We start from the raw sequence: 26069 nt of genomic DNA on the forward strand, positions 1-26069 counted from the left end.
AAATAATAAAGAAATTGCACTAAATACCCGAACAAAACATTGGAGCCTTCATAACAAACAAAACAATTAGGCTAACAGTTGACTTGATGTAAACTTGACAGAATAAATAGCACTGACGTTTTCTTTTACTTCGTTGGCAAAGATTTGCGAAACAAATTCCATACAAAACTTTTTTTGTTCCTAGTTGCGTCAGCCTGGTCAAAACTCGAATATAATCTGTCAATTTTATCGGTCAGCTAAGTTCACTGACTTGACATTAAACGAACTTCATGTCGCGCATATGTCGCCTTTGATCTTGGTAGCCAACATAAAGAAACATGAATATTACAACGGTTTATTTCGTGTCTCAAACACTACTGTCAGCTGTCACTGTCATTAGATTTGTTTAATGGTTTCACACGACTTTTCTTTTGTGTGAGGTTAATACAAAATATGCTCTAGTAGCATCTCCAAGTAATATTTATCTCTAGTTATTGTATCGGTCTGATATTTCTCACATAATGGCGTCAGTTTCTACCGCTCCAGCGCCGGGTATGCACCAGATCGACTTGTCGAAGTTAAATCTTCACCAGTTGGCTCAGCTCAAGCAGCAACTAGACCAAGTGAGACATTTCTTATGACTCAAAACGGCAACATTTTTATTATTTAATCTTATATTATTTACAGTACTATAAGAAGTCATCTAATTTTGGTGTTTCAGGAGCTAAATGTCTTCCAAGATTCTCTTTCAACGTTAAAGATGGCTCAAGGCAAATTCGTTGAGTCTGGCGAGAGCGTGGACAAAATTACACCTAGCAGCAAGGGCAAGAGTATTCTGGTACCACTAACAGGCTCCATGTATGTGCCTGGTACCATAGCAGATACTGAACATGTAGTAATAGATATAGGCACAGGATATTATGCACAAAAGGTGAGATTATTTTTTAAACTATGCTACTTTTAATTACTTTACATGTAGAAACATTTAGAGAATAGTAGACATTTTGATGCATAGTCTAATATGCTACTTTCGATGTTGACTGTACAAGTTTAAATTATGTATGGTTAACCATATTCAATAGCACTTGCTTTTTTCTATTTACAGGACATAGAAGGTGCTAAAGATTATTTCAAAAGAAAAACCCAGTTTGTAACAGAACAAATGGAGAAAATCCAAGTCATGGGCATTGAGAAGTCAAAGGTGCGAGAAGCAATCTGTATGATGATGGAAATGAAGCTGCAGGCTCAAGCGCAGGCGCAGAAACCTTCCACCTCATAACAATGGAACTGACCCACTCACTTGATCACATATTCAAATTTACGTTGTATTAATACTGGTATTAAAAAACTTTATGATAAAATGTCACAACATGCTTAATAAGGGTTTTCAGCAATAATAATGATATATGTAATACATATTCTATGCAGCAGTTGGGCAGTACTAGGCTACGAGCAACACTGGCTTCCAACGCGTTGAAAGCAAGGAGTCCAAGCAATATCTTACCCGAATCATTCCTTCTGCCATTTTTTGCAGGGGAAAGGTGCCTACAGTCACACTTCTCACTCACTACATACAAAATCTAATCTGTAATGACAACACAAACACAAATCTTGCACACCTCAATCTCTGTTTGTGCATGGACGAGACACAACACGCACCATGCTATGCCTAGTGGGGCATGTGCTTTGGCAGAGGGGAAATAGTGTGAATGCTGATTCCCTTCCAGTGTTGCTCAAAGCTACTAAGTCAGTAATATTTTCTAGTACCTATATATTTCAGAAATACTTATGTGCTCATTCTCTTTTGTTATGAGAATATCCTAGAAACTTTTTATGAATACTTATTCATTTAAATTATTTATTCATTGTCATGTGAATTGCTTTGTTAAGAGTTGTTTGAAAAAATGCTTTTATAACTAATGTGAAAATGCTTGTAAGGTCTATAATTGGAAAATTAGAACACACATATTTTGTGTATTATATAATACAATCACACAAGATTTTTTTATTTTGTAGCTTTGGGCCTTACAAGATAATTGTGTTGATCTTCTGAAGGAGACTAATTGTGTCTCTTCATTGCATTATGAATTAATAAACAATGTAACTTTACTGATCTATTTAATTATAACCCAAAACCAAATGCTAATAACCACATAGAAACTATTTTTTTAAATGTTTATGTTAAATGTGATGCTGGAGAACGATATTCCATGCGCGTAGGGGCTGCAATCCGGATCCGAAATATATGAAATTATCCAGATCTGGATCCAGATCCGCGGATCTTCACATACATTTCAAATCCGTCGTGCAAACCCTACATGCGGGTCTAAGGGAGTCTCAGCAAGGAAGGAAGTGTCATTAAATGATTACTCATTTTAAATTTATTTGATGTCGTGACTTAGTGGTTACTTGTCTAAACTTACCAATGGAATGATAATTATTAGAAAACTAATAAGTTTTGCACACCATATTTTGGATTCTTAGTTTTTTGACTTTAAGCTCTACCTGTGCCGGTTTTAAGTTATATATAGGATACGCAGAGTGATAAAAAAGTCAGTAGGATAGATCTGGGGAATAAAATAAATAAGGTAGACAATAAACGTTGTGACACCAAATTATTTATTTTTTTAATAGGCCAAAATGATAGCGCTGATATCTACAATATAATGACTTACTGTAAACTATCTTATACGTATCTACAATGTCTTATACCCACAAAACAATATTACCTAAATAAGGCAACGACTATTCCTTAGAATTGTAAACAATTTTCTAATAATAGTAATGTAAAATCAAATTTAAATAACTGTTTCTTATCATGAACACGTGTTGTGTTGGATACAAGATATATTTACTTAATTATATCGTAAATGACAACTGTACATTGATATCAATTTCATTTATGAGCCATGCAATGTTTACAGTAGTAGGAAAGCTGCAGATATCTAATGCTGAGAGGTACTAACCGGGAAATGATCTGGCACATTTTAATGTAGAACTAAATGTAGGTATTTCTCGAAAACATAATTCCTAGCGTATTTATACATCACAAATAATTTAATAATGCATATATTATAAATATTATTAATTGCGCACGCTGCACATTTGTAGTGACGCCACATGAAATTTCGCGCTATTATAGGTATTTAGGTTTTTAACTCAGTGTTAACGCCGTTACGTTTGTATTACTTTAGAAGGCGATATGTTTTGAATCCTTCGCGAGTCCCATCTCACGCTGAGCCTCAACTCATTTGCCACGCAATCACTCACTTTGAGAAAGGACTGAGGGGTTCCAAAGTTTTCTAGGTTGTCAGTAGACAATCTAGAAAAGCTATGATAACAAACGGCTCGGTGAATGGTACACCAATAGGACCCAGTCCTATACGCCCATGTGTCTACGAATTAGAGTTCATGTCACACGCTCTCCGTCGAGCTGAAAGCTGCAAAAAATAGAGAAGCCTATTACGAGTAGGTATAAAGTTTCCGTCGATACTACGACCCTCAGCAGTGATCAGTGGGCGTTGTATTGTAGGTATTGTTTAGTTTTCCTAAGATTTCCACAAGTGTGCAGCGCGCTTTAGCGTACAAAGTTAACTCCAGCTTAACACTTAAATACGTTTTGCGGTGATCAATTATCTACCAAGATTATTTTAATCACAAATATCGACTGATATCAGCACCTAATTACGCAATATTATACGTTAAAAATAAGTATTACAAGGTATTGAAACTCCTAAAATAAGTAGTTCACTAGGTATGTACACTTTATTACATTAACGTTACCTTAAGCCTTAAATATTAACCACTGCCTTAGGCGAATCTACACGTTGGTCTATGTATGTAGACACCATATCCCTTAATTATAAGCCTTTTATTGTACATTATAATAATTGCCGTTCGCTGTAGGTCACGCAGCGAGAGCTGGGGCGATTACTGTAATTACCTCGTGTACATACTTGAGGCGTATGGATAAGAGGCAACGATTGGCGCCCCATCGGAAAGGCCCATAGCCATATTAGGGCACTATGTGTGGTTACACGAACAGATCACTCGCCTGCTCGGCGAAGTCCTTGTCTCATATAGTATAGTATTCCGGGGCAAAGTCGTTGGCGAGGTTGCTCAGGAAATGGAAGTCTGAGGATGAGTTGGAGTTGTCGCCGGCGCCGGCGGGCGCCGCGTGCGTGGCCTCATAGAACTGCTGGAAGGAGCCGTAGCCCTCAGCGCACTCCCCTGCGTACCCTTCGCCGCCCGCACTACCCGCACCGCCTGCGGTAAACTGAGCCCCGGCTCCGCTAGCTGCTGATGGTTGCTGCCCAGCATACACACCGCTTGCCTCGTAGTACCCACCTTTGGCGTACTCATTTCCATGTGAATTCTTTTGTGCCTCACTTCCATAATAACCGTGCGCGTGCTCGTGTTGTGAGCCCTCGTGGTAATGGTACCCATAATGGCTATTAGCATAAGCCATGGCCTCCGCTGGGTAGCCTTGGGCCTGGTCGTATCCCGGGTGTCCGTATCCGACTTGGTCCTTTCCGTACGCCGCTGGGTATCCATAGTTTTGATACATTTCGTGAGGGTACGCTTGCCGGGACGCGATACCGTTAACGGGTCTTCCTGATGAGGAACTCTCCTGTCTAGCGTGTTGCTGGTTCCGTGTGTACGCGTGCTGCTCGGCATGGACCGCTGCTCCGTAATTGTCGTAGTTTCTATTACTCTGAGGATACTGGCTTATTTTCCCTACAAATTGTTTTGAATCCATGCGGAAGTCGGGGTGAGGCACGAATTGTCCCGGTGGTGCGTTACCTCTTATGACGTATGATGGCATGGCGTTGGGTACTGCTTGAGGATGAGGTGGACCGGGAGGCGCGTTCGGGGGCGACGGCCTCGGGTAGTGGCCGAGAGGACTCTGGTGCATGCTAGACGGTGTGCCCGGGGTCGAGGAAGGCGTGAGGCTGACTGATGAGTATTTAGCGCCATCTGGTAGTCCAACTGAGCCGAGGCCGTCCTTTGAAGACGACGGAGATATTTTGCACACCGTAGCGTCTAGTGACGGTGAGCGTTTCCTTGATTCTTGTTTGATTCTCTTGGCTAGGCTTCGGGGAGGTGCGACGGCGGATGCACCTGGCGGCTGAGCGTCACGTGAGTCATCCTCAGCTAGCTTATCGAGCGAGGAGGAGGAAGCGACGCTAGAAGCACCGTCACTTGCAAAACTGTTGTTATTGGTAGCGCTGGGCGTGTTGTTGTTGCGCGTGCGAGAGGCCAGTTCCGGCAGATCCTCTGCAGGCGAGCATAGCGCTCCAGGCGGCAGTTCGCACCCCTGACAGCTCTTCTTCCCCGACAGGGGTCCGTCGTCATCTAGGAATTTATCCAGTCCCATTTTGGAGCTCTTGCCACCTTCGGATGTGGTCGAGTCTTTGTCGTCGCCATCTTCGCTTTTAGTTAGTGTTTGTCGCTTATGTTTCATGCGTCGGTTTTGGAACCAAACCTTTACCTGAAAACAAAAAAAAATCGATTAGGTATGATAATAAATAATTACCTATATGGTGATTTAGGCCTCATTCGCACGAGCGCTTTTCCAAAACGCGTTAAATAGCGTTTGAATGACACAAATGGATAACCATGTAAGTATTCACACGAAGGTGGTTTTAAGCGCGGCGCTTTTTTTTGCACTGTTTGATTTTCGGCATTGAGCGTCGGGCGTTAATCGAATTGAGCATTTATGAAACTCTACGATTCTGTTCTGACAAGCGTTGAAGTGCCAGCGCTGGTATTTGAGGGCTCATGATTGCCAATATTTCGTAAAATATGCTTAGCATACACTAATACAGAAATACATGCAGAAATAGAAATAAGTTATCAATCCTCCAATCTTCATTAAAAAACTGGACAAGTGCGAGTTGGACTCGCCCATCGAGGGTTCCGTACTTTTTAGTATTTATTGTTATAGCGGCAACAGAAATACATATGTTTTTTTTATTATTTTTTTTACATTTTGCCTTCTAGCAAATAGGTACAAATGGCTATTGCCAATAATTTTGGATTATAAATTCATACTCGTAATTCACTATCCGCGTACACCGCAGATAGTACGACTCAAAAGTGATTTTTAAGCGCTCGTGTGAGCACAAATATTAGGAACAGTACCTAAAATAGCGAGAACGTCGGATTTTAAAGCAACGCTTTTTAAGCTCTTGTGCGAATGGGGCCTTATTGTCTCAATCGTTCAGTTTAACAATTCAATTTTTTAGATTAGGTTATAAAAAATAGATTAAAGTATCTATTCTATATGTATTGGATTTTACCTGTCTTTCGGTGAGGTCTAAGGAGGCCGCGATCTCGATTCGTCTTGGGCGACACAAATACTTGTTGAAGTGGAACTCCTTCTCCAACTCCAGAAGTTGCGTGTTTGTGTAGGCTGTTCGCAATCTTCGCGGCAGACCATTCTCTGTAACAATGATAGAGAAAACATTATTTGAATAATCTTATGGCCGGGATCTCAATTAGGTAGTCTAATTATTGGGTCATCATAATAAATAAGTGTCAAAAGTGACGTTTTTGGTTAAAACAGTGATAGATCTGTACCCCTAGTGTAAATATTTTCGACAGCGAAACGTGACGTACGCGTTTGCGTTAAGTGTCATTTTGTATGAGATTTTTGACTTTCCAAAACGTCCCGCTTGGCGCGCTGTTCAAAAACCCATACAAAATGAGACTTAACGCAAACGCGTACGTCACGTTTCGCTATCGACTAAATTTACACTAGGGGTACAGTATTAACTGAAACAGATCGAATAACTAAAATTCGAATACGCCTGATTATCATGGTATCTAAAAATATAAATCACTTTGCGTAGGTACCTAAATAGTTTATTTGAAATTTAAAAACTTGATTTTCAGTGGAAACAAATGAAAATGTTGAACTTTTCATTACCTTTGCAAGTTTGTAAGAAGATAGTTTAATTTTCGCGGTATTTTGCGAAACACCATAATTTATGAAGTTCCTAGTTTGCCAGTATAGTTCATTATAAATAATTCCTGGAAGCTTTCAATAATAGATGGCGAGGTACACGGGCGCGCTTTCCTTTAATGTAATAACTTGATCGCATGTTAGAGCACCGCCCTTGACGCCATTGTGTCGAAACGTTTTTTATTTTACCACAAAATACGAATTGGAATTCGAAATTCAAATTACAAAAGGGCGGCGAATAATGGGGCGATCGCGTTTGCGTGACGAGCAGCCAGGAGTTGTCGTGTGGTTGTGCGGTCGATATAGCATTTAATAAGAGGGGGTAGGGGTTACTTTGCATTGTGTTATGGTAGTTGGAGCGTGGCGGGATCGCTGCGCATGATTGACAAGGAGCGTCAGGTCGCGGACGCCATTGGCCGGGAGAGCTGTCAGTCAAACTCGGAACTACCCTTTGGTTCCACATGAATGCACCAGCGTATAGACATGGTGGTCAAAATATACATAATTCTATTCATTTCAATTGATTAAAAAATATTATTTATGAATCAGTTCAATTCAATGAAATCATGTATGTATTTATAAAATATAATATATTATTGGTGAAATTTACAATTTAGATGCTTACGAATACAGTAACATTTTTAGGAAATTTGGCTCGTGTAATTTAGAACGTTAAAAACTAGCCTATAGGAACGATGAAAAGAAATTGATTTTCGTCACCGATGAAGCTCCGTTTTTAAGTATCAAAATTCGTAGTGTCCCAAATGCACAATCGCTGGCACAACTGAACGGGGACTGCATAAATTAGAACAACATTACTAAATTATAAGTTAACTGGAGTCGAAACTCGATAGCCCCTGGTCAGTGGTCGAGTGGGGACAGTTGGTTACACAAATGCTTCAACGCATTACGTTTAGATGTGAATAAATAAGTGTTTTACCACAACTAAAGAGCACATTTGTAGTGCCTTATCGTCATCCAATTTTAGGTTATACCTGTAGACTACACTTATTTGTATATTAGGTACTAATTTTGCTTTCAAAACTACTTTGGTATTCAGTGTTAAACAAATCTCGTAGCGCTACGGCGTAGTCATTAGTCGAGAGTCTACCGCGAAAAATAAAAATCGAAAATTTGTTAGCTTTTCTCGGTAGGCCCTCAGGTAATATTCCCTGTTTGACAGTGAAAACCGAGGACCACAAATAGTTGCGTTTGAGCTCTACATATGTAATAATTTACTACACATTTTTCAGACAAGCAGGACTTTCGTGCGTGAGCCTTTGCGAGGGATGGCCACGAAAGATGCAAGTTGGTAAGTTTTTGTCGTGTAATAGGCCCGCATAATTCCGAGAGGCGCGTATAATGTTCGCATTATCGCGGTCCACTTCCGCGCCACTGACCGCTCGGAAAACTTCAGCTTGAATACGAGGCCATTTTGCGACAAATCAGTGGTCGCCATAAAAGGAGAGCCATCTTGCAACTTGCGTAGTAAAACTGGGGAAAACCATATATGTCAACAACTCGTTGGATTCTAGGTCCCTCATTTCTTCTGAGAAAAGCAAATAAATAATTATATAAAAATGTAGTAATACGCTTAGTGGGAGACTTACCTATTAATACGTTTCTTAAATATGTATTCGGTTTTAGCGGGGCGAGTAAGTATCTATAGTTTTTGATTGAAATACCATCTTTTTTCTTAACTATTCCAATTATTCCATAAGACGAATCGAACGGTGAATAGCCAACATTTCCTATATAAGTAGTCATTTATTACTAGTTATGTTTGACCTACCTACTTATGATGGCCTGACAGTTAAAAAAACGGAAGAACATTTGATTTTTTTTAAAAGTTTAAGTTAACTTTACGAAAACTATGAAAATGAGATAGATATCTTTCTTCTTATAAATATATTTTTTATAATTCTATGGGACTCTTTGGAGCCTCAAATTATTAAAATATCAACATAGGTAGTTGATCGAAATCAACATGCCTAGTTTTATTGCAGTAGATATACGAATTTATATGAAGTAATAGAAATTCTTAACATGCGAAGGCGTTTAAATTCGAGCGCAAACCCAACAGTCCAGGTAATAAATGACGTGTTACAGGCTTGTTTAACCCTCGGCAAGATTTACGGCGGATTAAGGGTCACTACATCACTTAAGTCAAGAGTCGCCGTGTCCGGGCCCGGCAGACACCGGGGTGAAATGGAATGTTATTGAAATGTTTGTGGTGCCGTTACAATTTGCGTACGTGTGGACTGTGGTTTGTTTTTCTTGATATTTGTAGGTACCTATTTTTGAATTTATGGGTTTTTGGTATGTGTCACTTAAATCAGGACAGGAGGGAAATAGGTACTTAAAATAATAATTGAGAGCGCACTATTCGCCAACAAACTGTCTTCAGTTTGGCGAAGCTTTTGTATATATTTGTAAGCATTTATTTGAAAAAAAAAAAAGTTGATATAATAAACATAGGAAAATATTACATATACGCTAAATTAAAACTATCCTTAAATAATAGATAAACAATAAATATAAATAGAATACATACAGAATAATTAGCTAGGTATGGATTTAATTTAACATGAAGACAAGACTGCTTTCAAGACCTATAAGTCTACAAATAAAGCTCAGACAACCGATATTGTAGAATGTATTTACACTAAAGGTATTCATTTAATCTACAAATTTTAAATTACAGAAAAATTATGAGATTTCACAACCTTGGGCAAGAATTGAGCTCAGAATAGTGCAAACATTAATTATTACATTGTAAAAATGTTTTGTAACTATCTGTTTAGTTTGCGAGATATAAATAATTGATATTTATATAATTATTCTGGGTTCCAAAGTTTATATACCAATCGCTATTAATTGACATAAAACACCGATCCAATAAAGTAACATACCGAACAAAAGATTTACGACAAAGACGAATGTATCCAGCCCAACAACAGGCCTATTGCTACAATTAAGTGTAAACTACTCGCAGTGCGTGGAGAAGAGCCGGAGGCAAGTTGAAATAATTAATCAAGAGCCGGTAAAGGATTAATTAGTGTTGGGCAGTTGGCGGTCGACCCATTAGAGCGATCGACGCCCCTCGCTCTAAATGTCGTGGCCACATTTGTATTGCACCACGTATTGGAAGACTGTCATTGTAATATTTGTATGGACTAGTGTAACACAGTCGGATTCGCCTAATAAAATATCTGCAGACAGACAGACATCATCGTGATCCCGTGTGTTCGGTTTTTATCAAATACTGATAATCGAAGTAAGTGAGCTATGGACAGATGCATTTTTAGGGTTCCGTAGTCAACTAGGTTTATCTTATAGTTTCGCCACGTCCGTCATCGGCTTTACTATGTGATCGTTAATGCTAGAAAGCTGCAATTTGGTATGGACACATAAATCATGCATAGCGACAGAACGGTTAAATTAAAACTAGAAAAAAAACTAATCTAGGGTACCTACCTCCTATCTAACTAATGCAAAAAGATTTAAAAAAAATAACATTCGGTTTAACCTAATGGTGGGGTATCGTTGGATAGGTCTTTTAAAAAGTCTCTCTAAATAAGGGTATCCAACAACCATTTCTTGATAGTGAATATTTTCAAAAACAATCGCTCCGAAATAAAAAAATATATGTTCCTCCTCTCTCTTAACTTTCCAAAAAATATGAAAAAATCTTAAAACAAAAGCTTAACAAGTACTTTCAAGCGAACGTGATCTGTTCAGCTGTTTTTGAATTATTATAAAAAGTCTTCTCTTCTTAGAGTTCTTAGTAAAAAGACGTACAAAACGCTGCGAAGTACTCCCTTATTTATGCTTATAATGTATATGATATTTACTAATAACCACCGTTTAGATTATTCTGATAGAATGGTAACTACGCAACCTGAGCGTGGCCCAACATGCTCTTGGTCGATTTTTTAAAATTCTGAATGCAGCATAGCATAACACATAATATCAGCCTTCAGCGCGCGTGTAAAGGTGGCATACACGGCCCGCCCTGACAAAGCACCAAACATTTATTTTGAATGTTGCTGCAACGGAAAAGTTACCGAAGGGAGGGAGATTTCGCGGAGAAATATTACGTTATGAGGTGTGAAAGGCATAAATGTAAAAATTCAATATTTCTACGAGCGAAAAGTAAATTTTTCCTCAATTTTGTGACGTGAACATTGCCGTTACGACTTCGTGAACGACATAAAATGATTACTGGGATTTAAAGTGCTTATCATCGCAACTGGCTCAGGTAAAAGCATCTCCTTGTGACACAGGAGACTTCAAGCGGAAAACTGCATTTATTTTAGCTATTTTCTTTATTAGATCGTCTTGGAATGTAGTACATACTTATTTTGTGAAATCGTCTTTTTTAATGAGAACATTTTGCAAATATTGATCAAATTGACATACAGATGAATAATGTAAGACATTGTTGTAAGAATTGTAAGTAGAAGCAACAGTATGTCTCCGCTTTGACAAGCGTCAATTATCGCTCAAGAACGAATGGTGCATTTGTATTGTATTATGTGCGGGAGAGCGGGAATGGCGTATGACTATTGACTGCTATGTTCTTTATATGATTTTGGAGCGGGTCGCCAGGCTAATATTGTTCTATATTTAAGAAAGCGACCGTACACCGTACCTACCCACGCACACAAAAGGAACTTCGACAGATTTTCAGAAATCAGCGTAACTGTCACAATGACACGACAATCGATCACGCTGTGTTTCCGATTAGCTGTATCGCGGGATTGACGTAGTCGCATCAATTATAAGCGGCTTACAGGAGACAGATGTAAGACGTTCAATTTCGCGGGGCCGCTATCTGCGGCGCATCTGATGCGGTGGATGCGGCGGGTTGCCTAAGACGCCTTAATACTGGTTGCCTCTGACCTTGGGGCTTTAAATGGAAGGGTAAGTTCACTCCTCGAACAGAAACTCTTTGAGTCTACAAACACGCACTTTTTAAAGAATGGTGAAATGAGCAGGTATTAAATCAAAAGACATTGTCTCATTGAAAAAAACTCTACTTTAGGTAAAAAATACAAACAAAAAAGCTAAATTTATATAGTTGCTCATATCTCCAGATCAAACTATACCCATTCCATAAATTGCACAAAACATTAGAATGTTATATTATAATACACGTAGAAAGTTCGCAATAAATCCAGTAATCGCGGCTGCTCCACCTTCATTATTCTGCAGTTATATTTTGCATAAAACGCTTCTGTTCTGCATTAATTTGGAATTAAAGTTAAGTGGTGGGTATGCCGCCATACTGTGTAGGTATGTGTGTGTGTGTGCCTACTCGTTACATGCCGCACATCACGGATTAATTTTCCCTGTTGTAGGCGAAATTTTTTTTTTTTTTTTTTTTTTTTTTTTTATTACAACATTAAAATATAAAATATGTGTACCACAAAACAAAATATTCGCCAAACTGCGAGACAGTTTGTTGGCGATGAGCTCGCTCGTTATACTTATAAAAAGGTACATAATTTTGCACTGTCCTACCGTCCCGGCATGGCCAATTTTTATATAGGTATTACAATTATGAAGTAGGTATAACGTAGGATTGGTGACTCAATACTGGTGGCGCGGGCGCGGGACAGGAGCACAGCGGTGCGTAAAAAACTACCTTAACGCTAATTACTACGTTTGTTTATAAACTAACAACTCGTTATATTTTTACAACACAAGTGGCAAGAGGCACTACAATAGTTGATTTATATGAAGTTATTTTATGATACTAATATTAATGTTAGGTATTTAATTTACTATTCATGCTTTATGGAGTTATCGAATCTGTCTATTAATATTTCTTTAAATTTTTCTTTCAGGCTACCTATTTTTAATTTAGGGATATCTAGCAATATTGGGTATTCATTGTAAATTTTTGGGATTAAGTATTCTTGGGTTCTCCGACCATAATAGTTTTTGGCTGCAGGTTGATACAATTTTACTTTTTTAGATGAGCGAGTCACACGTTTATTCTTTTTCTGTACTTTAAAATCATCTGTATAATACGTATTGATAACATTTAAGTATGTGACTTTGCAATGCACTGGGAGAATTCTACAATATGAGAACAGTGAGTCATACTGATGTTTATACCTATTCCTTGTGTTTCGCCCAACTAAATATTTAATTAACCTAATTTGGAGTTGTTTTATTTGGTCTAAATATGTTTTGAAGGTACGTCCATAGTAACTGAGTCCATAACTTAACAATGCGTCCGCCAGGGCATGATAGACAATATACAAGGTGCGCTTGTTGACTATTCTGCTTAAATGATAAAATTGCCCCAATATAGCTCGCAATCTATTACATACCTGATTGATATGCAATTTCCAGTTGAAATGTGTATCAATTAATAATCCTAGGTATCTAAAACTGTCAACTAATTCAATTTTACTACATGTACAATTATTTTTATTCCAATGAAGACATTCATACGTATGTCCTATAATACTAATATCATTCGACGTTATTTGATTTGCTTTTTTATTATACGGTGAAAATATTCTCATACATTTAGTTTTGTTAATATTCAATATTATTCCATTATCGTGCGCCCACTTGGTAATGTTCTCAAAATCGTCCTGCACCTTGGTTACCATGTCCGACAGATCCCCGCTTCGAAATCAACCATTACATATGTCGCTACGTTATTATCTTTTTTTTTTAAATTACAACAGAAAGGGAAATAAACTAACAGGTATTACCTACAAGAACACTCTCAAGTGATGGTAATGATGAGCACTTATATCACTTTTAACACGAGTCATATAAAAGAATACTTTTTTTACTATAAAACCTAAGTAATTATTAATGAAAATTGGTAAATCAGTAGAAAAAAATGTAGTACAAAAGACAAACGCCCGACTATTTAGTCTCGGCCCGCGCCTGTTTAGTCTTTTCCATAGGAGCGCGGTGGCACGTAATTAATTGGTCTATTTTTTTAGGATATTTGCTATGAATCCAAACCAGCAAATACAAAAAAGTATTTAATGGTTAATAGTTTGCGTTTTTATTACTCGAATATGCAAGTAGATACTGCGATATTGCAGTGCGTCGAGTATGTCCGCGGAGGCACACATGGGCGATTTTCATGCTAAAATTCAATCTATTACGCGTCGCGTCCCTGATTAAATAATTTATATGTAAATATTTTCATTGTTTAATATTAATTATGTGAATTGTTTAATGTTTTGTAATATGGATATCTTGTCCAAAATAAAACCTTTTTTTATAACGCAATTTCGATTCTCGATATTCGCATGATTCTCTGATTCTTAAAGTTTCTAATTTACCTACTCTAAATAGCCTCACGAGATGATAAAAGAGTGTCCATTGGTAACACAATGTTGACGAAACTGGGCTACAATAAAATATGAATTGAAAATTAAATTATATCTTTATATTTAATTTCAGTGTACTTTACTTTTTTCGAATCAATATTTCAATAATCATAACTCACAACACTACAATCATTTTTAACGGACGGACGAATGTATCCCTTTCAGTTTTCCCACAGATGGCAGCACTTAATAAGTTGAAACGCATCGAACCTTCGGCTAGTGCCCAAAATCCATTTGCTTGATACAGAAGGTTATTAAAAGTTGTCCCGGGACAGACAGGCGGCGCGAGTTTGGACGAGTTTGACACCTCCCCCAGGACCCCGGTTCGATTCCGTCGACGAGAAAATTTCATTAATCCCGTATTAAAAGTTTATTTCCTAATCGTGTTACTGGCATTCGTGTTCCTGAAAGTTTGTCATACAAATTTTATGAAAAGATATTTATTATTTAGAGGCATAATATTTACACGTTGTAAACTATAAACAGCAGACACACAACCCATCTATAGTAAACACCCCTATAATGGAATAGGCACCAGTAATGGGATGCTATAGACAAATCCTGTTAAACAAGTATTTACCATCAAATTTAATCGCTGGCAACATTTTGCCATAAACAAGAGCCAATAAAGAGCTAATCAAGTTTAATTTTTCATTGATATTTGTTAGTTTGAAAATGAATGGCGCCATACATCCCATGACTGGAGCAAAAAACTATAGTTTTAAATGGTTAATAATATTAAAACCAATTGAAGAAGTTTTCATTAAATACATAGAAAACATAAAGGATGAATTGGACATTTAACTTTTAAAGCATAAAGCAGTAGCAATTTTACATAATGTCGGTGAAATATCAAAAATACTCAAAATTTTCTCTTAAATGTCCCATGATTGGTGCCGTTAACATATAGCAGATACACTAACATGCTCTGTCCAATTGTCCATCATAGTTAATCGTTTGTCACAAAATGATGATGTATCATGAACCGTTCCTTGAGTGTTCAAGAGCACTTCAAACGTGTCATTTCACATGAAAATCTTCATAGGTAATAAGCGTTACCCATTCTTATTGCTCTTGATTTTGAAAGCATAAATCTTAAATTTATGCTTGTTTCTTTGCATTTAAAAACATCGACCTTTACTATTTATTAGAACGGCCATAAAGGCGCCACGGAATATGCAAAGAGCTTTAAGACTGGCGGCATTTAATTGCCCTTGAAAGGGGACAAAAAATAAACGGTCGGGGACGTAAATAACGGTGCACTTTTCATAATCGCAATTGTCGCCCGGAGAATATTTAGAGCGCAGTAAAGTGCGGGGGAAGAAAAACCCCTAGCTGTAACAGATGACATGATGTTATAACAGATACAATACTCGAAACATGCCAAAACGAGTTCCTGGTTGCGTTTGTCGCGTGATAAAAATATTTAAAAAGTCCATCTGTTTTGTGTGTGTTGTATCATAGAGCTCAAATTTTACATGCAATATTTTAATACCATAAAATTAACCGAGAAGCGTGACACAATTATTATTAGGATTTATATTATTGTCTACAACTCAATGATATTGGTTTTGGAATGTTATTCCAGCTTGTGAAAATGTTTGGCACATTCTAGCAGACAGAGAAATAAATAAGCTTAAAGTGTTCACTCAATACATGAATTTCCTCACTTAATAATAACAAGTGCATTATGTAAGTAACCATTATTATATTTAAAACATAGGTCCAAAATGCATTCTGATAAAAAAATAAAACTTGAAATAAACCTAGATATTAAATTAAATTTATAACAAGTTATTTGGTAAAAAAATATTAAGAAGTTTGAAACTCGCTTAAATCTTTGATATATATCTTTTAAGCTTAAATCTTTTAACAAATAAGTTTAAAGCTCGCTTAAAATTTATTATAAGATGTGTTTTTATCTATGTATGGAGTGAGCAAAGCTTTCTTTTCGCTATGGTGACAGCAGTATCTGTTTGACCGCTAAGTAATCTGTGGCCGGGGACACTTTCAACGGCTTGCATAACGTCATATATGTCCTTTAAATATGCAATGTCTTTGCAGACACGACCTTCATGCAAACGACAAAATTTTATTTTTATAGCCAATAGTCAAAGACAGTGCGAACTTGCCAAACTGATTGCGAAATTTAGCTAGGCAGCGCAGGCAAGGTTGAATTGATTCATTGATGTAATATTTTAAAAGCTTGGCCATCAATAATTTAACAACATTCGTAAGTTTTCGTGTATTCCTCTAATCTAGTAATCTTTGGTGTTTTCATGTTACATAGGTAGGATGACATTTTCTGAATAGCAGAAATACGGAAGGTGGAGATAAGGAACGAAATCTCCATGTACCAAAAAGTGTCATCAAAAAACTTTAAATAGGTGGCGCTAAAATACCCAGAGTACTTGAACAAAAAAATCAAATCATAGACAGCGCAATTCACTCCGTCAATAACGCCTAGGTTCTTAGCTACTCTAGCGCTACTCTGGAGAGATTTGGAACTATTATTTATAGCTGACAGCTGGACACTTTTGCACAGTTCTACCATAAGAGATGCCACTCCTCTTAATTTCACACTCCATAAGCAGAAATCTTGTTATGACATAATACCTAACGTCAAAAATCTAACGAGTTATCTATATAATTTTCTCTTAGTAGTGTCCCGATGAAGGAAAACACTTGAAAGATACTACATTATATTGCCTTGGATATTATTGTCATTTGTTTTATTTTAGAAACGAATAAACACATATCGCTACTTGTACATATATATACGTAAGTATACTTTTGTATATGTAAAAATTTTGTAGTCAATAAAACAAACGATGGAAACCTCAAGATCGGCTTACCGTATAACCCCCGAAGAAGCGGTGGAATAAATTTTATTTATCAAATAAAAGGATGGCGCGGTCGTTTTTCACCGCGGGACATTATCGCTTCTTTTAATTATTATCCCGCCAATATTTTATGCGACGTTCACTATGTTTCTCCATTTAAAATACAGGAGTTTCGTTTGCGGTTTAAATTTAAAACACAATATTTGGTATATAGTTTATCCCAACTACACTTCTTTCTTCTGTTTATACTATAAACGACACTACGAACGACATTGATTTTGCTCATGCACATGTTCGCATGTGATTTGTACATAAAATATTTCTTATCTTAATTTTTTTCTATTTATTTACATTAAAATCAGCAAACGTATAAAAAAAAATATTCAAAGTACCAAAAATACGGATTTTGCAAATTCTTGGTTTGGTTTACTTTCAAATTGGTCCATCTTTTTTATAATCTACAATCCCGTACGACGAATATATATAGATATACATATACATTATACATACACAACGAAGCTTATAAGTATTTAAAATTAATTAACATTGTATATTCATTTTATTCTAACGCTATAAAATCATTATCTATCCTTACGTTGCACGTTTAAAAAAACAAAGTAACGTTTTAATTCCACTATTAGAGCATGGGGCGGCCCCAGCGGCCGAAAGGAAATGAAGGAAAAAAGCGGCGGAAGCTGCGTCCCCCTCGCCCCGGTTTCCCCTCGGCTTGTGGCTTTTTAAATGGAAATTTATTGTTAAACACTTCGTCAATGCTGCAAGTAGCAGGTTTAAGAATTTTATTTTACCTAGTGCCGTATTGTGGATCAATGGGGCCTTTGTTTATTGTGGCGTTTTGGCGTTCAGATTTGGTATATGATATTAATTATAATGGTTTTTTGGAGGAAATTATAATACAATAAAACAAATAACATATAAGTAGGTAGATGGCAGATTTAAAAGAAATTAACCGACTAAAAAAATAAGTTCGGGATAACAGTTTTGAATGATTCACGGTTAGTTTCACTAGACTTAAATCGACCGGGATATGAACCGTGATTACCTTTTATATTGTTTATGAGCCCCCGATATTTCGACGCAGTTACATGCGGGTAAACCGTGAACAAGATGCATGTAACTGCGTAGAAATATCGGGAGCTTCAATAGGTACAAATCCTAATATTTAAAATGCGAAAGTAACTTTATCTGACTGTCTGTCTTTTATTTCTTCACGCTTAAATCGCTGAACCAATTTAGACGAAATTCCTTATGGAGATAGTTTGAGACCCGAGGAAGGACATAGTATAGTTTTATCATCCCACGCAGACTAAATCGGGGGCAGAAGCTATACTAGTGGATATTGATAAGTGCATACATCCACCTGGAGCCTGAGGTAAATTTAATGCATAGCTAGAAATTTTACATATTTAATATTACCGTTCTTTCAGAGCTGTTCTGCTATGTGTGTAAGTCAATAAAGATTTGTATACATAAAGAGAGTAAAACCGCAGCAAGCATTAAGTTCGCGAAGTCAGAAGCATTCAGTTCAGTTAAGTTGCAATTTGCTCTCCGCATTACTCAGCGGGGTAAGTGAACTTTCAAAAGTCAGAACTCTAGTTAATAAAATCTACTTCAACCAAAAACTGGCCGCTTTCCCCACAATTGAAAAGAGCGAGGGGCGATAGGGCACTGTAAAAGTTAAACCTAATTGCCCTTAAGACATATTTTTAATTTCATTGCTCCTCTCTTAGTGTTTACGAACTTTGGGCTGGAAGGGAAGGGTGTAACTGCCATTTTTACGAGATAAGGTCACGATATTGCAAAGTCTGAAGTATTTTACCGGGTATTAGGAGCTTAGAAAGATTTGTTGAGATTTATGTTTGTTTTAATTTCTTTTAAAATATTGTATTGTAGGCATGTTTATCCGTTAGGCTAACAGATATTTAGGTGTATGCTGCAACCTATACATATTATTAAATTAAATTATTTAGACTAGCACAAACATGTTTACTTATACATTAAAAGTTGCCGATCATAATATAAATTCATATATTAAAGCTTAAAAAAATATATTGTAACATAATATGAAATAAATAAATTTAAATTATTGGTACCAAAATGTTACTAAAGATGACAACCACGATATTATGACTAATGTAAAATATCAATTATTTAAAACTTATCTAAATAAAACTGTTAAGAGCTACATGTTTGAGGAAAGTAAACTTAGGAGATATATGTAACTGCAGTCAAAATAACCTGTTATTCTCTGAACAACTAGGTTGAATTCAGATCATTTGGAACACCTAGCTCACTTAGGGCGGTTTCAGACTAGCGTATTTTTCTGCGCGTATATGGCCGTTTCGGCGGTACGAACTTACACGCGCGTTACATTTTCCTACATTTGGTTTTTATGAGCTTATACGCGCCTTACTTTTCCCAACATTTGGTCCATATCAGCTGACACGCGCGTTCGTGTACGTTCGTATAAAACGCGTTAGTTGGAACCGCCCTTAGCAAACTCTGCTGCTAAGTGTAACATACGGATCCTATAGGCGGCTACTTTTACAAAAGGCGTAAAAAAAGGAATGTCTTTATGGATTTATTACATCAAAAGTACTAATTCCGGCGAGGCGCATCTCTGCTGACCCGGGCCATGGGAGCACGTGGCACAAAGCGGTGGCCGGTAGCCATCTCTTTTGTACCGTCTTCCACATTCATTCAATCTGTCATTTCATTTTCATAAATGAATCATTCTTCATTTGAATTCGGCTCCGAATTGTAAGGTTTTTTCCTTGGCCGCTGACCTGCCCACCGCGGGGGTCGTGCGATGACTGATGATATTTTAATGGTTTATTTTTCTTTAACATTCTTATCACCAACTATTGTAGTTGCTGGCCGCAGACCGCATAAAGACGGGATTTTTTCTGCCCGCCGCGTCTGGTTAGTAAAGTTATTTATTCTTGAAGTTTTCTGAGCGTGCCCATTATTTCTTATCGATGACATGCAAGGCAATCATTAGATTAATTAGTTTCGTTTTTCAGTATCGATTCAATAAAGAAACCCAAGTAAATATTTACATTGAAATTATAGGTATTAAAATGATTGATCTATTTGAATTATTTAATAATTAAAATTGTACTTTTTTATTGAATTATGTTGCTACAGCACGTAGGGTAGGCAACGGTTTTATTATTTCGTGTTAAGGAAATGTAATACTAGATCATGAAATAGTTCTTTGTTTTACACGGGGCAAAGTTGTTGTTTAGCCCCTCGTATATTACCACGAGTATGATACTCGAGCAAGCGAAAGATTCCAAAATTGAATCTTGAGCGTTGCGAGGATTTTAAGCAACGAAGGTTAAACAAAGTTTGCCACCAAATGAAACACAATATTTTCACACCATTCACGTGTAGAAGAGATCAGATCGCTATTACTAGGTTAAGAATAGGACAATAGGACACACAAACTTAACCCATTGCTATCTTATCACTAAGGAAGAAAAAAATAAATGTGATAAATGGTGGTTTGGAGTTGACTGTGAGTCATATTTTAGTTGAGTGTTTAGCATATAAGAAAGAAAAAGAAATCTGTAAGTTTACATGTACTCAGGTTTATAAAATTAATCGATATATATATATATATATATATAAAATTGCAATTCTCTTGTGGTCGCTAATGACCTTTGTTGTTAAAAAGCGACCGTAAATAAATTAAAAAAAAAAAACAATATTTTCACCATAACAACGCGAGGAATATATAAACTGTAAAACATTACAAATCAAACCCAAATAAACGCTTTAAATATTTATCATTCAAAATCATCACTCAAAAATCAATTGCACCAGCCAAAATGAGAAAACAACTCAAAATTTTCATCTAATTTCATCGTCACTCTTGTGGATAAAATGCAACTTTTTCATAAGTTTTTGAAGTATCAAGAGAGCCTTTACCAGCTGGTGTGGTGAAAATAAAATAACTGTGCTGTGGATATTTAACAAAGCAAATGTGATAAAGTGATTGTCAATGATACTAACCGTCTATTTTTGTCCCACTTACTCAAGTAAGTTACATATGTATTTATTATTATCCAGGATTTTATAGTACATACGTAGTTAATAGGAAGTATAATGTACCAAACCGTCCGTATATTCCCATTCACTTTATTTATAGAGCCATATTTCTAAGTAAAACATCTACGTTCCGTAAACGGCGGTCCTCAGTCAAACTGTCAATAGATGTCGCTGACATTTCTGATGAATGAGCATGCGCCGTTATGCGCAGGAGTCATTAGCGGGGCGAGATTAAAAGAAACAATCCGACTACTGTCCGCGGACAACGGAACGGAAGTCTATACAAGAGTCGGTATGCAACGTTTCATCTATTTTCACTTCATTTGTCTTGAAATTAATAGTAACCGGTTAAGTAGCCGGGTTGCGGAGATGAGTAATTGTCATAGGTTAAGTGGCTATAATATAGCTAGCTTTTACGATTTGCGTGAGAAACTGAAGCACTATGGTTTAAATTTTAAACGATATTCTTAAATTGATATGCTTAGACCCAAAGAGCATGTATACTTAGCCAATTTTTGCATCATTCTATTGTTATTATACTATTAAGCAGTCCTTATGTTTTATACTCGTGACTTATTGGTAGATTGTCGAAAGTCGCATATTTTGCGAGAATTTATTTTATTCTCATTCTGATTATTTGTAAAATTAATTAAGTACCTTTTTTACAGACTTTAAAGTCGTTCATAACATATAAAACATGATAACTTGAGTTACAACGTACGTTCCAATTTTCTGCAATTTGTAATTGATCGAAAATATGTATCTGTATTGTCCGCTACTTGCTTTTATCGACAACTACTCTTCCAACTCATGTAGCATTTGTCGTGACACTTGTTTTAAAAACTGAATGAGCAATATCCGACGCTGTTTATTATAAGAAAAGTATTTTCTGTGTTCTAAATTCGACGGCGTGTCGATTGACGAGTACGAGCGTGGGGGCATGTCCTACACGAATTCTCTCGATCTGTTAATAGAATCAGTGTTAAATAGTGCTAAATAGTATCTACATGCTTCAATGACAACATATAATAGATCGATGGATATCGCATATGTTCATGAAACTGGATGGGAGGTAAGTATAAGTATCTAAATTATTTTAAATTAATTTGAAACAGCTAAAATATAATCTACGTATTAAGTATTGGGCTATAATTTAAGTTCTTATTTGATCTAATAATTTTAAGATATGTAATATAATATGCTCAATCTTATACATTTAGTCCCTACTTTATTGCGACGGTAAAATTTGGCGTGGTCGTAGACGTCCACTTTAAGAATGAACTTTTAAGAACTTTAAGATACTTTACACATTTGCTAAAGATATGATATGATTTAGATTTAGACATTTAGATTCATTTATTTCTCAATAAGTATTACATTATAATTATTGTTAGTACTATTTTTATTTTATTACAATCGAATATAAAGATGAATACAATTAAGATCGTCAAAAATATACCTACAGATTAGTCTATAATCACTCTGATTTTTTCTTTTTTTAACTTCGATTTATGGATTAAACAAAAACGTCACTTTTGACACTGACATATCTAATCCATATCGTATCTTTAGGTAAGTTTTGACGTATCTTAAAGTTCTAATCGGGCCGCATATAATTTTTTATTGAAACTTAAAAATTGACTTTTCTTATTTTAATATTCAACGAGTAGGTAATATGAATAACAATACAAAAAAGAGCATACACTATGTTAGCTGCATGTAATTAAAGCTGCTATAAAACTTTCTTTATTGATAATTTCGGAACATTGACAAGTCCGATTTAAAATAATTCGAAATACTAAAGCTAAAACAAAACGTCAAATCAACAAACACTGTAAATAAAGTGTCGTTCCATGCTGCGCGCGTCTGTCCGCACTTCGGACGTCGGATGCGACGCTTATAGCACGACAAGTGACAACGGCTGATAGCGATACACGTGTCGCATCGACTTGACGACACAAATGGATACTATTGGGACATGTTGTTTCAAATGAAAAACATGCGCATCGTGTGAAAACTCGATGTCGGGTCAAGCTGACAGGATTTGGGATAAGGATTAGGGTTTTTTATCGGATTTACTTCAAATTAAGTCTGATCTTAATATGTCAATAGCGAATCGCAAAAGTGGACTACCCAGAACGCCCTATCGAATTGAAATTTGAACTGACTATAGAGCTCATAAAATGTAACTTCTATTTTTAGAGGTCGTGCCGACCTCGATATGTCGCGAAGAAAGTTTTTATTGCTGCAAATAATAGGATTCATAAAGGGCGCGGGTGTTCGGAGTTCGCATGATATCGTATCGTGTGGAACTTTGCCGAAATTTGTCACAACTTACATCGAGTTGGGTTGGGAACTATCTGCGTGAGGCGCTTACAGGGTTATGATAAAAATATTCGAAATTTTTGAGATAATGCCATGTTTCTTTACTGAAATCTTCGATTTCTTATATAACCGAGCAGTGCGTGAACATGAAGGTTCCTATAAGATTTGGTTACAAAATGGTGAGATGATGACTGGTTTATTGATTTTAAATTTAAGTATTGCATCATTGTCTAAAATAATCGTGAGCCCAAAGGCTATTTCAGGCATCCTTACACTTTACTACCATTACTTTATCAAGGCACCAACTTGCAAACTATTAAGAGAGCCGTCGTTTAAGTGGCCATCAAAGCGTGTTTAGGTGATAAGTTCTCGAAGTATGCTTCATTAAGGGTGCATGTGCCGGTGACGCGGTGTCCGAACTCGGCCCGTTTCGCACAAGTGTTGCCAGTGTTTAGGGATGGGTGGGACGAGAATATTCCTGACAATCGACCCTCAATGGAAGACATGGGAATTTTCATTACCAACATACAATAAAAAATACAACAATACAAAACAATTTAAATACAATAAAAATCAATTATTAACTACTCTTTATGACATCAACCTAAAATTTCTTTTTTATCTTTATTTAACGAGCTTAGTCTAAAAGACGATGCCGCTCAATAGTACACATCGAGAAGTGTTCTTACACTAAAACATACATCAACCTAAATTAATTTATAAAGAAAACTAATTAAATGTATGAGGTTATAAAAAAAAATGTATGAGGTTATAACAGGCGCGCATATCTTTGAACCAATATAACCGATATAGTAGGTATTCAGGGCTATTCCAGGGAATAAGTGTTAAAAATAATATGTTTCCGGTAGTTATTGATTATTAATTTGATATATGTAAGTACATTAAAAACGAAAATGAAATTAATGAACGGAGTACGTTTTATAAACATGTATTATTGTGATCTTAAATAGCTTCCAAGAATCTATGATAATTATTGTAAAAAAAGTAAATTTAATTCACTTGTTAACAATCCAACAAAGGAACGTTTTTATAAGTAGGTATAGGTAATATAATTTACATAATTATTAGATTTTTTATTCATTTTATTTCCACACATACAATTATCATTACAGGCTGAACCCAATGCGATAATGTAGCAACAAATTAAATATACAAACAGACAAAAACAAGTACCTATATCTAACAACTAAATTTTTAACCTACATACTACTTATTCAAATAACAAAGAGTTAATACTGCTACTTTTGTGAATTTGTAAAGAATGAAGGTTGTAGAGGCTTGAATTAAACGGTACACTGCACTTTATCACGTTTATTAGAGAAAACTTAAATTATCACATTTTGGTAGTAGTGAACGCTGCGAGAGCAGATAGGAAGAGAGAGAATTGAACGATGTTGCCACACGCAGGAGGCTATTATAATATAAAGGCGTTTTTGCACGCTCTGATATCTAATTTAGGTGTCTTTCACACATAATTCACTCATCCTACATAAAAATAGGTCTATATGCGTGGCTATGATGTTCAGGGTACGCACGGCGCGCGTCATGAGCGTACATGAGATACCCTCTTATAAAACGAGCTAAAAATTAGATTGTACTCCTGATAAAAAGTTGGTTCAAAAACTTAAAACATTACGAAGTCTATAGATTTTCTCCTTTTCATACAAATTAAATATTATTTTCAATGCAGGCTATCATAAGTGTAATTGACGATCATGGCCACGCTTTAAACATAACAAAATTCGCAAAAACATTGTGTCTTTAATAAACTTTAAAGTGTAGTAAAAAGTAAAAATCAAAACACATGATATTTTTAAATGTCGCTGAACAAATGCTGGTCAGATTGAGGTCATCCTAAAGTTTAGTTTATTGCTTCTGTCACACCCGATATAATAACAATATTCAGAAAAGTGAAAAAAAAAAACATAACTCAGATGTTGTTCTCATGTTGTTATGGCATTTAACAATTTCTTATTTAGCGGATGTTCCCAGGAATGGTAATGTTCCCACGGCGCATCACTAGTGTCGGCCATTGAGTGGACTGTCCGAACTTTCCTCCTGAATATTCCTCTCGTGCGCGGCCACTTGTTTATAGCCATTGCTGCGGTAAATTTAGTCCCAGTTTTGCGGGTTCGCAAGTTTCCGTGAATGCCCTCTTAACTGTCGCCAGATAAGATTTAGATGCGGTGAAGGAGTTAAATTTTAGTAATAAAGCGGGGGAAATTAACTTTATGCGCTTTTATGTGGCGTATGGTGCCTTTTGGGATAACATTTTTGTCGTTGGTTTGGTTTGTTCGTACCTTATCTGAATAAGAATGTAGGAGTACTAGGAGTACCTAAAATTGAAACTTGATCGATCAGATTAATTTACATTTCGTCTAACAATTTTTTTGTTGACTAGCCTGGCGGTGGAGCAACAAATACAAACTTTACGTTAGTACTTACCTATTAGTAGGACTTTATATCTGCAGGCTGTGTTTGTCTATAGAA

The 26069-nt window shown here is 36.2% G+C and overlaps 2 protein-coding genes across 2 annotated transcripts in view; one reads left to right on the plus strand and one right to left on the minus strand.

Moving 5' to 3' along the window:
- The first annotated feature begins 366 nt into the window (after positions 1-366).
- LOC133515955 (prefoldin subunit 5) lies at positions 367-2088 on the plus strand. Its single transcript, XM_061848606.1, has 3 exons — positions 367-602; positions 701-910; positions 1085-2088. Exons 1-3 carry the CDS (start codon positions 501-503, stop codon positions 1256-1258), a joined length of 486 nt encoding a protein of 161 aa, XP_061704590.1. The 5' UTR covers positions 367-500; the 3' UTR covers positions 1259-2088.
- A 489-nt stretch (positions 2089-2577) lies between these two features.
- LOC133515954 (homeotic protein proboscipedia) overlaps positions 2578-26069 on the minus strand; it is a 79649-nt gene continuing 56157 nt past the window's right edge. The window contains exons 3-4 of the mRNA XM_061848605.1: positions 6282-6424; positions 2578-5470 (exon numbers count right to left, since the gene is read on the minus strand). Coding sequence (XP_061704589.1) covers positions 4055-5470; positions 6282-6424 — 1559 coding nt within the window. The 3' untranslated portion in view covers positions 2578-4054. The remainder of the gene's footprint in view (positions 5471-6281; positions 6425-26069) is intronic.

Source organism: Cydia pomonella, chromosome 3 (assembly GCF_033807575.1).
Source record: "Cydia pomonella isolate Wapato2018A chromosome 3, ilCydPomo1, whole genome shotgun sequence".
NCBI lineage: Eukaryota > Metazoa > Arthropoda > Insecta > Lepidoptera > Tortricidae > Cydia > Cydia pomonella.